Source organism: Hippocampus bargibanti, linkage group LG01 (genome assembly GCF_051943395.1).
Source record: "Hippocampus bargibanti isolate YZ-2025 linkage group LG01, ASM5194339v1, whole genome shotgun sequence".
In the NCBI taxonomy this organism is placed as follows: Eukaryota; Metazoa; Chordata; class Actinopteri; order Syngnathiformes; family Syngnathidae; genus Hippocampus; species Hippocampus bargibanti.
Genome location: NC_142734.1, coordinates 2,845,384 through 2,857,572, shown reverse-complemented (window position 1 = coordinate 2,857,572; position 12,189 = coordinate 2,845,384). Strand labels below are relative to the sequence as shown.

General features: G+C 40.8%; 1 protein-coding gene across 2 annotated transcripts in view; it reads right to left on the bottom strand.

Moving 5' to 3' along the window:
- dock3 (dedicator of cytokinesis 3) overlaps positions 1-12,189 on the bottom strand; it is a 68,411-nt gene that overhangs the window by 53,539 nt on the left and 2,683 nt on the right. For both annotated transcript variants that reach the window (XM_088990316.1, XM_088990327.1), the window contains exons 2-5: positions 6,578-6,661; positions 4,231-4,271; positions 1,335-1,390; positions 608-704 (exon numbers count right to left, since the gene is read on the bottom strand). In XM_088990316.1, the coding sequence (XP_088846442.1) occupies positions 608-704; positions 1,335-1,390; positions 4,231-4,271; positions 6,578-6,661 (278 nt within the window). The remainder of the gene's footprint in view (positions 1-607; positions 705-1,334; positions 1,391-4,230; positions 4,272-6,577; positions 6,662-12,189) is intronic.

Here is a 12,189-nt window from a genome sequence, read left to right as displayed (position 1 = left end):
AAAGATTCTTTATGAGTGACACACTACCACAAATAAAGGTGAAAACGCAGGTACATCGATGAAAAGGTTTCTTCAGCCGTCATCTGTACTTCTTTGAAGTTTCGGTTCTCATCCAAGAGGCTTCATCAGCGAACTAACTAATCTTTTGCTGGTAGTTTGGCCCTATATATATATATATATATCCCTACTGTCCAGACGTGGCGGTGCCAGACTCTGCTATGATTGGTCCCTGCTCTCAGGTTTGGGGGGGGGGGAGCAGAGGACTACTCCCTGCGGCTACACTGATTACTTCTATTGTCCTGACTCTATTGTCTTGCCTGAGTATGGGGTCTACGACTGGCCTGATTGCCCCGTTTGCTTTGGTATGACCTCATCAGCATAACTAAGCCTATGAGGTGGTACCAGAGCAAATGACGGTTGAAGAAACCTTTTCATCGATGGACCACTCCTGTACGACAGAGAGCTAAGACAAACTTATTGAACAATCTTTTCAGACATAAGATTGTTGAGTAAAACCCACCCAATTGGTGTTAAGTGTGTGTCTGGACGGAGGAATTTCTTGTCCTTTTTAGTGATAATGTGAGCTGGTGAATCAAGAGCTACTCACCACGTAGAGTTGCTTCCAGAGGACACCCCACTCCTGCAGCGTCGAGGTGGTCTCGGTGATGATGGGATCCTCCAGGGGCACCGCCGTCTCGCACAACCTGACATCAATATTTGCATGAAGACGACGAGGGTGTACCGAAAGACCTCACCAGAAAACACATTTAGGAATGAGTGGGATTTAAGACGAAATGGAATTGGTGAAACCAACGCGCCACCGTGGCTGGCGGACTAGTTTTCGGCGGATGAACACCAAACCACACGGTCGAACAGCGCCACGGTGGATGGCGGACTAGTTTTAAACCCCCCCTCATCCTTTGAGTGCAGATGTAGTTTGTTATCGAGTGGAGTACTTTTGCTATCATGGGACCGAAAAATACCCCACCACAGGCTAGTGTTCAGCCGAAGAGGACACAAAAGAAAATTACGATCGAGCAGATGAAGGAGATCATCGAAAGACATGAATGAGGTGTGCGTTTTTGTGACTTTGCGTCCCAGTACCAGTATGCTAAGTTGACCATTGCTACATGTAGCAATGGTCAAGCAATGGTAGCAATTATTTTGCAGTGGAAAATTCCTGTCCGATAATGTTCTTTTTATTTTGGGCGCTTTTCCTGAATGCAAGCACAGCAGAGTTTCGGTTTGAGTTGATGAACCTTCACAAAAACTCCCATTAGTTGTGGACCGCGTGCTGCGTGCATGTAGGATCTTGTCAAAGAAATGAAACTTACCCTCTGTTGGTCACTGTGGATTTCTTCAAGTGAATGTAGCTGACTGGGAAAATCCCCTGTGGACAGACACAGGGACAGAGTTGCTACACACTGACGGGGTTAGGTTATTGATTGATTGGAGATCAGATTTGTGACTGTGTTGTGGGTTTTGAAATAGAAGCTGTGCAACGATCCCAGTTGATTGCTTCAGTTCTGTTCTAAGCACGATATGGAGATCACAAACTGTTGTAAATAATCTTGAACTCTTAAAATGTCATTTGCACTTGATTTCATTGGCACCGACCTACCCACTCTCGAGGACTTGCACACTGCAAGAATCCAAACTAGGGCGCAGAAAATCTTACTGGACCCTTTGCACCCTGCCCACCACCTTTTCCAGCTACTCCCATCAAGCAGGCGCTACTGATTCTGATTCTGATTGATTGAACTCATTCAGTGCCATTGACGAATTTATTCGGGAATTGAAAATATGACGTAGAGCGCCATTCCCGAATTTGTTGTTATGTTTTTCTTGTTTGGGTGCTGATAAAGCACTGGTCAGACCTCTGGCAATGTTTTTCCCTTCCACAAGGGGGCAGAATTTGCCTTGAGTCCATCTTAAGGCTTTGTTCCAGCTTCAGCTGTTGATAAAGCGCCATATAAACCAATATGCATGTTCTGAATTGTATTTTGGACAGCCACCCTCACTTCAAGCTCTTATAACTCCGGACCAATATAATTTAGGAACTAACAATTTTTTTTTCTGATGAAAGAAGAGAATCTCAGGTGCCTTACGTAGCATTGAATGTTTATGTAGTCCTAAAACTCCATATTCTGTGGCTTTTGATTCGAGCGACAAGGAGAAAAACTATTTGCACGTTTGACAGTGAATGAGTTAAAAACATTTAAGTTATCTAAACGGCACAAAAAAATAGTTTTAATAGTTAAAGCCTCAGAAAATCTCTTGCACATGGTACAGACACAAAATCCATCATACATACAGTATCATGAATGTATTTGAACATGGACATATTGCATGCATAAAAGTTATAGGAAATATTTAAAGAAAGATATGAATTTTTGGTAGACCAACATTTGGCGGAGTGAAATTCCTATTAGTAAGTAAATAACGACATAAATATTCAATGCAGCATACGAAAACCTAGACTCTTTTCTTTCATCAGGAAAAAAAGAGTTCATTCCTAAATTGTACGGGTCTGGAGTTATTTGAGCTTGAAATGGGGGCGGCTGTACAAAAGGCAATGCAATACATAGATACTGTATTGGTTTATATAGCATTTTAACAACAACTGAAGCTGGAACAAAGCTCTAACATAGAAAAAAGGGAAATGCTGCCCCTTTGTGGAAAACAAAAAAAAACATTGCCAAAGGCCATGGCCAGCGCTTTATCAGCACCCAAGCATGAAAAAAACAACCTGAAACAATTATGGGAATGGTGCTCTACGTCATATTTTCAATTCCCGAATAAAGTCGTGAACGGCAGTGAATGAGTTAATCTGCTTTTAAGTACTAAAAGCAAAATGCTTACGCACTGCACAACAGTTTTCTAGGGTTAGGGTTAGGGTTAGGGTTAGGGTTAGGGTTAGGGTCAGGGTTAGGGTTTTCTGCACAACCCAGTGCGCATGGACTCGTCCATTAAATCTTAAATCCTTTGATCGCTCTAAATTGAGACCACTAATAATTCGGAAAGGGGCAATTAGTGTCAAGTGTAAGACATGTCATTATTTATTAACAAGCTAATAACACAAATAAAAAAAGTAGCCCAGTAGGGATCCCTCTCGCTCCTATTTCATGACTCGTAGCAGTTTATTCGGTCAAAGCAAACTGTTCACAAACTCCAGTGCACATTACCAGTTTATGAAGCATTTCGAAACCCTTCATCAGGCTCTTGTCATTTCCAAGTGGTAACAAAGCAAAGATAAACACGCAGAAGAATGAAGAATAGCGCTGAGAAAGAGAGAGACGGTGCCAAATGTCACTTCTGCAGCTTGTCTTTCCAATCTGCCAGATGTGAGCAATTAGCCACCGCAATTGAAATTAAGTCTGTAAGCGCTCGGAGAATACGGGGGCAAACCAGTGTGGGCAGCAAGGCGTACAACAAAATGGAGGGTTATTAGTAAGTACTGTAAATAGCTGATGGGAATGGACAAGGACAGACAACATGAAGTCATAAACACCTACAGTACATTCCCAGAGAATGGACAGCCCCCGTGATTTCTTTTTCACAGATGAATCTCATCATGCCTCAGTCCCTCATACACATGTTAAAATCCTGGTTTACCCATAACTTCCTCAATCTTAACGGCGAAAAAAACTGAAATTCTCCTCGTTGGTACCAAATCCACCTTGAGCAAAGCTAACGGTTTCTCTATCACTATTGATAATTCGACCGTTTCTCCATCCCATCAGGTGAAAAGCCTAGGTGTCATTCTTGACAGCACACGATCTTTCCACTCCCATATAAATAACCCGGTCTGTGGACTTCCACCTACGCGATATCAATCGTCTTCGCCCGTCTCTCACTCCTCACACCACTGCTATCCTCGTTCATCGTCTTGTCACCTCCCAGATTGACTATTGCAATTCACTTCTTCTTTGGTGTCCCTCAGAAACTTCTCTACAAACTTCAACTCGTCCAGAATTCTTCAGCCTACTACTGCTACTGTGATAAAGGAGTTTCCCAAGTCCTAAATTCTGTCCAAGGCCAGATCTCCTAGATGAAGATGACAGTTTAACAAGCTGTGTCTGTTGACCTCAGATTGACGCCAGGTTGTCTGTGCTTCAATTGTGTATTTGAGTCACACATGTTGACTAAGCATATAACAGCATGGAACTTTTAAATATGAAAACTTCTTATTCTCCATCACTAACAAAAACAATTTGAAAAAAAAGTTACCTTGATTGAAGGCTTCTTCGTTGAAAAGCCTCTGTACCAACCTGAAGGACAAGATAAAAATCAAAACTGTTAAACCTGTCGAATACATACACAGATGTGTATTTGGTGTGTTATTACACTCTGGTTACCAATTGTGTAACCATATAGAAAGTAGAATCCATAAATTAATATACAACCAATAAAGAAAGATCAGTTTCAAATTCTGAGAAAACATGGTACATCGTGGAATTTCAAAATAAAATACAGTAAAGTCTCGTTATATCGATATTCAAGGGAGTCCGAAAAAATATCGATATAACCGGGACTATCGATATATCCGACCCTGTTTGCATGTAATTTTCTCCGTGCGTGCATAGAAATAGTATCGATATTACCGGGACTATCGATATATCCGATATCGATATAACGAGACTTTACTGTATATTTAAAAAATGCTAATTTCACAATGGAGAACATGTACCGACTGCTAAGCCACCACAGAAGTTTTTGATTTTGAACATACACGTACTTGGAATTGACGATTCCATTGATTGATTATTGCATCGATTAACCTTACGTCTGTATAAACTCTCAGTCGTACAGGAGTGGTCCATCAATGAAAAGGTTTCTTCAGCCGTCATCTGTACTTTTTTGAAGGTGTCGGACGTTTCTTTCTTTTTCATCGATCGATTAACCTTGTAATCGCATAAATTGTCATTTCGCAATAGAGCTTATTGCAATTTTTTTCTCATGACTCTTTATGAGTAGATTATTGTTTATTTTCCATTGTTGAAATGTTCAAGCAAACCAAATAAACATCTATTCATCGGAACGGCTTATCCTCACTTAACTTGTGGGCCAAATACACGACAGTGAAGCTGAAAGTAAGAGCTGCTTCTTGGCTGTCGATTCATGCCCACGAAAGCTTGCCAGTTTGATATACTGTACACTGCCTCAACATTGTCCAACTACATGTTAATTTTAGATTAGTCATACTATGTCTCATAATTATATTCACACCACATTAACTAAACTATTATGCATTCTGGAGATGATGATTCAATCACTGTTTTGATACACGTAATGTGTCAGAAAATGGGGACTCATTTTCAAAGGTTCATTGACTCTGTTCAATGTGCCTAATAATGGGGCAAGCCAGCCAGTCATTTTATATAGAAAGATAGGTAGGTAGGTAGGTAGGTAGGTAGGTAGGTAGGTAGGTAGGTAGGTAGGTAGGTAGGTAGGTAGGTAGGTTGGTAGGTAGGTAGGTAGGTAGCTAGGTAGGTAGCTAGCTAGGTAGGTAGGTAGGTAGGTAGGTAGGTAGGTAGGTAGGTAGGTAGGTTGGTAGGTAGGTAGGTAGGTAGGTAGGTAGGTAGGTAGGTAGGTAGGTAGGTAGGTAGGTAGGTAGGTAGGTAGGTAGGTAGGTAGGTAGGTAGGTAGGTAGGTAGGTAGGTAGCTAGGTAGGTAGGTAGGTTGGTAGGTAGGTAGGTAGGTAGGTAGGTAGGTAGGTAGGTAGGTAGGTAGGTAGGTAGGTAGGTAGGTAGGTAGGTAGGTAGGTAGGTAGGTAGGTAGGTAGCTAGGTAGGTAGCTAGGTAGGTAGGTAGGTAGGTAGGTAGGTAGGTAGGTAGGTAGGTAGGTAGGTAGGTAGGTAGGTAGGTAGGTAGGTAGGTAGGTAGGTAGGTAGGTAGGTAGGTAGGTAGGAGGTGGCTGGCTGGCTGGCTGGGTGGGTGGGTGGGTAGGTGGGCGGATGGATGGATAGGTGGATAGATAGATGTATAGATAGATGGATAGATAGATGGATAGATAGATGCATAGGTGGATAGATAGATGGATAGATAGATGGATAGATAGATGGATAGATAGATGGATAGATAGATCAATAGATAGATGTGCAATAGTCAAAGTACACAAAATGAGTCCCTGTTTTCTGACATTACGTTTTTTAAATAATTTTTTGAGAATATTCACCAGTAATGTTAATGGTTTTCTATTCCTCAAGTTTTCGAAAAATACTGCAAAACTACCAGAATGAAAGCCAGCTTGCCGGGTCCATACGGAGTGGAGTTACTGCTGGCTATCTTGCACAATGCTCAGTAGGGTGCACGCTTCCTTTCTGCTATCTCTTGCAAAGTACAGTAAAGTCTCGTTATATCGATATTCAAGGGAGTCCGAAAAAATATCGATATAACCGGGACTATCGATATATCCGACCCTGTTTGCATGTAATTTTCTCAGTGCGTGCATAGAAATAGTATCGATATAACCGGGACTATCGATATATCCGATATCGATATAACGAGACTTTACTGTATTAAAATGTGTCATTGCACAGCCATTGTTTGTGAATTATATCCAGGAAATACTTTACCGTCACTTTTCTCCAGAATCTGGACAGTCTCCCCGATTTCCAGGACAAGGGCTTGACATATTGGTGACCGGAAGTTGCAGATCACTGTAAAAAAAAAAATACAAACAAACAGAACAAAACAAGAGATATGATAAGAGTGATGAGAGTGCCCTGCTGTCTTCAGGTCAGGTGACAGAGCTCTGTGTAGGGCTGCTCGAGAGGGGGAATTCAAAAAGACCAGATGGACCATGAATTGAGTTATCCAGTCCCACCCGTCCACCGCTTAGTTCAGCTAGTCGTCGGTGCCACGCGGTCTAATCTTCCCCCCGTGTTTTGAGGTAAAATGCTTCACGGGTATGAATGAACGAGGTGTCACGGCTAGTCCACAGTGATGTTAAGCCTTTCCTGCTCCTTGTAACCTGATAACATAAACGGTCCAATGTAGTAACTGCTGTCCCTGCCCATCTCCCTTCAGACTGGAACCTCTACCAGTTTGGATAGCGTTTGAACATAGTCACAGGGGATATACCATCGTAGTGTTCCAATCTTTGCCAAAACACCGTAATTGTTCTTATCCTGTGACTGTAAAGTGTCCTTGAGTAGCTAAATCAGCGAGTTTGGCCACATGTTTGCGTAATCTTATGACCCAGCTAGATGATTCGGAAGCAGGATTGAAATACAGTGATACCTCAGTTTACAAACTTAATTGGTTCCCAGAAAGTGTGTGTAAGGCGAAAAATTCGTCTGCCAAACATTTATTTCCCATAAGAAACCTTTAAAATGAGAATAATCCGTTCCCAGGTCCCCATAAAATAATTTTCTACCAAATAAGCCTTAAAACTACACAAAATCTACCTTATTTTATGTGTAATAAATGTCCTATTGTAATCGTTATTCAAGAAATAAACTGTACTGTATAAGAAAGTCGTTTTATTTACCTTTGTGATGGTCATTGATGTAGTTGCCTCTGGCTGATATCCGAGTGAAGTTGCCGTGCTTTCTCGGTGATAATACCCTCACACACAATGTCCCCTGCTAGCTGATTTTCATGAATCCAAATCAACAGAAGTTTTTCAACCTTTTCTATCGCCTGAGACCGTTGCTTAGACAACATAGAAAAACCCTTAGCCACACGTAGCAATGGTCGACTTAGCATACTGGTACTGGGACGGTCGATGAAAAGGTTTCTTCAGCCGTCATCTGTTCTACTTTGAAGGTGTTGGACGTTTCGCTTCTTATCAAGGAAACTTCGTCAGCAAACTAAAGTCTTACTGGTAGTTTAGGCCCTATATATATCCCTACTGTGCAGACATGGCGGTGCCGGACTCTGCTATGATTGGTCCCAGTTCTGAGGAGCGCTTACACAGACGTGGTACTGGGACGCTAAGTCACACAAACGCACACATCGTTTGTGGGTTTTTTTCCGATCCCATAAGAGCAAATGTACTCCACTCGATAACAAACCACGTCCGCAGTCAAAGGGGGTGACAAAAACTAGTCCGCCAGCCACTGTGGCGCTGTGTGGTTTGGTTCGTTTGCCGAAAACTAGCTCATATGCCAAGATTAGATTCTCACTAATTCAATGTTTGTAAGGCAAAACGTTGCTACACTAAAGTTGAGGTATCACTGTATTTTAAATTTTTACATTACAATTATTTTTAAATCTGCAATTGTCGTAAAAAGTACCCAGTTACCATACGTCTGTGTAAGCTCTCAGTCGTACAGAAGTGGTCCATCGATGAGAAGGTTTCTTCAGCCGTCATTTGTACAAATTTGAAGGTTTCGGACGTACCTTCAAATTTGTTACCATGTACAAAAAATGTCAGTCTCGGTTCATGCCAGAAGTTGAACTCATAGTACAGTACAAGCAAAGGCTCATGGGTATAAAGTGTGGGGAATAGTGACACGGTATTTGCATCGGTCTTCCGTGTCACCTGATTGTAATAGGCAACATTATGCAGTCGTTGACCATGCACTTAATGATTCAGACGCAAATTAAGGGCATGTTTTTATCTCGGGGGAACAATCGCCACAAAACAAGCATCCTACATACAGACGAAAGGCTTTGGTGAAGACAAACTTGTTTAACAATGACAACGCTCCGTTGACAACGTTAAAACCCACAAACGGCGGCCCTTGAAGGTCCGCTAGCTGTGAATCATTATGCTAATGAACTAGCCATGGGACCCAGTGAGGGGGAGGAAGATAAAGAGAGCGGGGGGGGGGGGGCGTCTGGATCTCCTACTTGTTTCAGAGTAACGAGCGCTCAGTTCCTCTGCTAATGGTTACTATGGCAACAGACCAGTGACAAACTGCAGCGCTCTTTTCGCTGTAACTGCTTCGAGGATGTGGGTACTATGTTTTAAAATGGCAAGCTCTTCGTTGCTGCAAGGTATCACTATCCTGCATAGCGTCCGTCACATGGTAAACGGATGGAGGTATGTTAGCTTCGGTTAGAAATGAAGATGATGTCAAATTTGAGAGAAAGATGAGTGAATCATGTTTTGAGAGTCCTACCTCAGAAAACTCAGAAACGGAACAAACATGCTTCCGGCGTGTCTAAAGCTGCAGTGCATTAGCATATCCTATAAACATAACCAGCGAAGATCCCATTCAAAACGTGCTGAACAAAGGCAACCACGCGATATTGGTTGGTGCAGACTGTGCGGTAATTGAGTTGCATGATCACGTTATTGTGAGCATCATTGAAAAAAAAAGGGGGTTCAAAGAGTCCATTTTACCGTTTTGACTAAACCAAATGTTGGTTCAAAAATGGGAAATCTACTGCGTTGCACTTGGAAATGATGAAATACAATGCCTCATTCAGACTCCCCACACACAGCCCCCGCAACAAGGCTAAACTGTGATTCGGAAAGCATCTGAAATATTTCATCATCAGGTTTTGAGAGAATCTACAACACTTCACATATTTAACTCATTCATTGCTCGACGATGTGCAAAAAATGTGTCCCACTCCAGTGCCAGGGTTTTTGGCATTGTCACTTGAAATCCAGGATCCACAGAATCTTGACTTTTAGGACTACATAAACATTCAATGCAGCGGAAGAAACCTGAGACTCTCTTCTGTCATCAGAAACAAAGAGTTAATTCCTAAATTATATGAGTCTGGAGTTATATGAGCTTGAAATGAGGGTGGCTGTCCAAAATACAACACAATACTGAACATACATATACAGTAAAGTCTCGTTATATCGATATTCAAGGGAGTCTGAAAAAATATCGATATAACCGGGACTATCGATATATCCGACCCTGTTTGCATGTAATTTTCTCCGTGCGTGCATAGAAATAGTATCGATATAACCGGGACTATCGATATATCCGATATCGATATAACGAGACTTTACTGTAGTCCTAAAACTCAATATTCTGTGGGTCCTGGAATTCGAGTGACAATGCCAAAAACCCTGGCACTGGAGCGGACACATTTTTGTACATCGTCTGGCAGTGAATGAGTTAATGTGCAAAGACCCCAAAAATGTACACATTGTTTATAAATGTATAGAGTGCAGCCACCACATGGTGAGCAACAGTGTCAAGCATGTTAAGATAAGAAATGCTTTAATTTGTATTACAATACAGAAATTCCCATTAAAGCCTGGTTAAAATGCACAAGCCTTTATTTTGAAACTTGATAGAAAGAAAGAGACTTAATTTAATAGAATTATCGTGGTGTCTGTTGGTGTGTGTTTGTGTGTGTGCTTTGTGTACAGAAATCCATTAGTGACGAGAACCTCCCAGAGTTGCAGTGGGGCTTTTATGAGATGATTGCAGGTAATTGAGAGGAATATTGCACCTGGTGCGATATAGTTCGAAAGTCTGTTCAGTATCGCAGGTACGCAAACTGTTGACACATTAGCAAACAAAAACATTATTGGGATTTTGAAACGTCTTCATGTCACATTTACTGCACATTTGAACTTAATAGAGGTGCAGGTTGGCCTTCTCTGGAAATGAAATGTGTTATTATTATTGTATCTATTAGCTAGCTATCTATCTATTTGAGTTACTTCCGGGTTGAGTGAACGCTGGCGCGTGTGGCTGCCGCTGCTCACCCATGGAAAAAATATCTTGTGACTGTAAAGTGTCCTCGAGATTTTTGAAAGGCACTAAATTAAATGTATTATTATTATTATTATTATTATTATTTATTTTTTGCATGTATTTTTTTCTTTATTTTTATTTTTTTAATTTTATTTTTTCTATGTATTTTTTTCTATGTTATTTTTCTTATTATTTTTTATTTGTATTTGTATTTGTATTTAATTTTTTTTATTTCTATTTCTATTTTGTTATTTTTATATAATTTTATTGCCCCACGCACATGCTCATGTCACGGCACATTAAGTAATCAAGATGACTGCTGCGTCACCACTATTTGTAATGGACTCTTCGAGGGTCAGATGTGATCATGAGAGAATGGTGAGCTCTTGCGTTTTGGTGCTAAGCCGAGTTTTCCAAGAAATGTCCGCATTTATAAAATTAAAATTAAAATAAATAAAATTAAATAAAAATAAATACAATTAAATAAAAATACGCGCAGAGCCGCAAACTGTACAAACCTATCGAATTCATGGCCTTGTTTCAGTGAAAAAAAGGTCACATGCCGGCATACAGTGGGACCTTGGCTTACGAACTTAATCGGTTCCCAGACAGTGTGTAAGGTGAAAAGTGTGTATCCCAAAATTTCCTATCCCATAGGAAACCATTAAAATGAGAATAATCTGTTCCCAGGTCCCCATAAAACTTAATGTTTCTAATATTCTAAGCCTTAAAACTACACAAGATATACCTTATTTTATGTATAATAAATGTGCTATGGTATTATAATTATAATTATAAACGAAATAAACTGTACTGTATAATGAAGTCTTTTTATTGACCTTTGTGATGGTCGTTGATGGCTTGATGGCTTGGAGTTTCCTCAGCATTAAACACTTGATGAGGAACATTACCTTCTTCTTTGTCTTTTGTACAACCATTTGCCTTTTGTACAACCACCCCCATTTCAAGCTCAGATATCTCCAGACCCATAAACAGTAACTTAGAAATTAACTCTTTTTTTCTGATGAAAGAGTATAAGGTTTCTTACGCTACATTTAAAGGACAACCGTCGACAAGTCGCGTCCATAATTTGTAAAATGGCTTCAAATGACTTCTACTGAGCGTATTTTAATAAGATTCCACCGCATATAGCTATCTTTTACGTTTTAAAACTCGCACTGAATATTCAGGAAGTCTTGTTTTTGAGTTGGTGACGAGTCCGTACGTGACGTCACTAAAGGAACGCCCCTAACCGAAAAAAAAGACATATTGTAGCAGTCCTTCCATCACGTCAATGTATTTTGCTGTACTTGTTTGGTCTGAAAACCTCATGTTGCACCCATAACCTGCCAGAAGAGGGCGTCCAAGCTCCATGGAAGTAATTTATCAGCCTGTGGAAACGGGCTGATTCATTCCTCACAGGAGCTGGTCGCCATTTTTCTGCCTCTTTTCAGGGACGCTACATTGCAGTCCAGACACCGATAAAAAATGATATAAAGTGTCCAAAATCTGCAAATAAATGAACCCGAAAGTGGCCAGTTTCAGAAGGTCCCGCCCCCTTGTTCGTG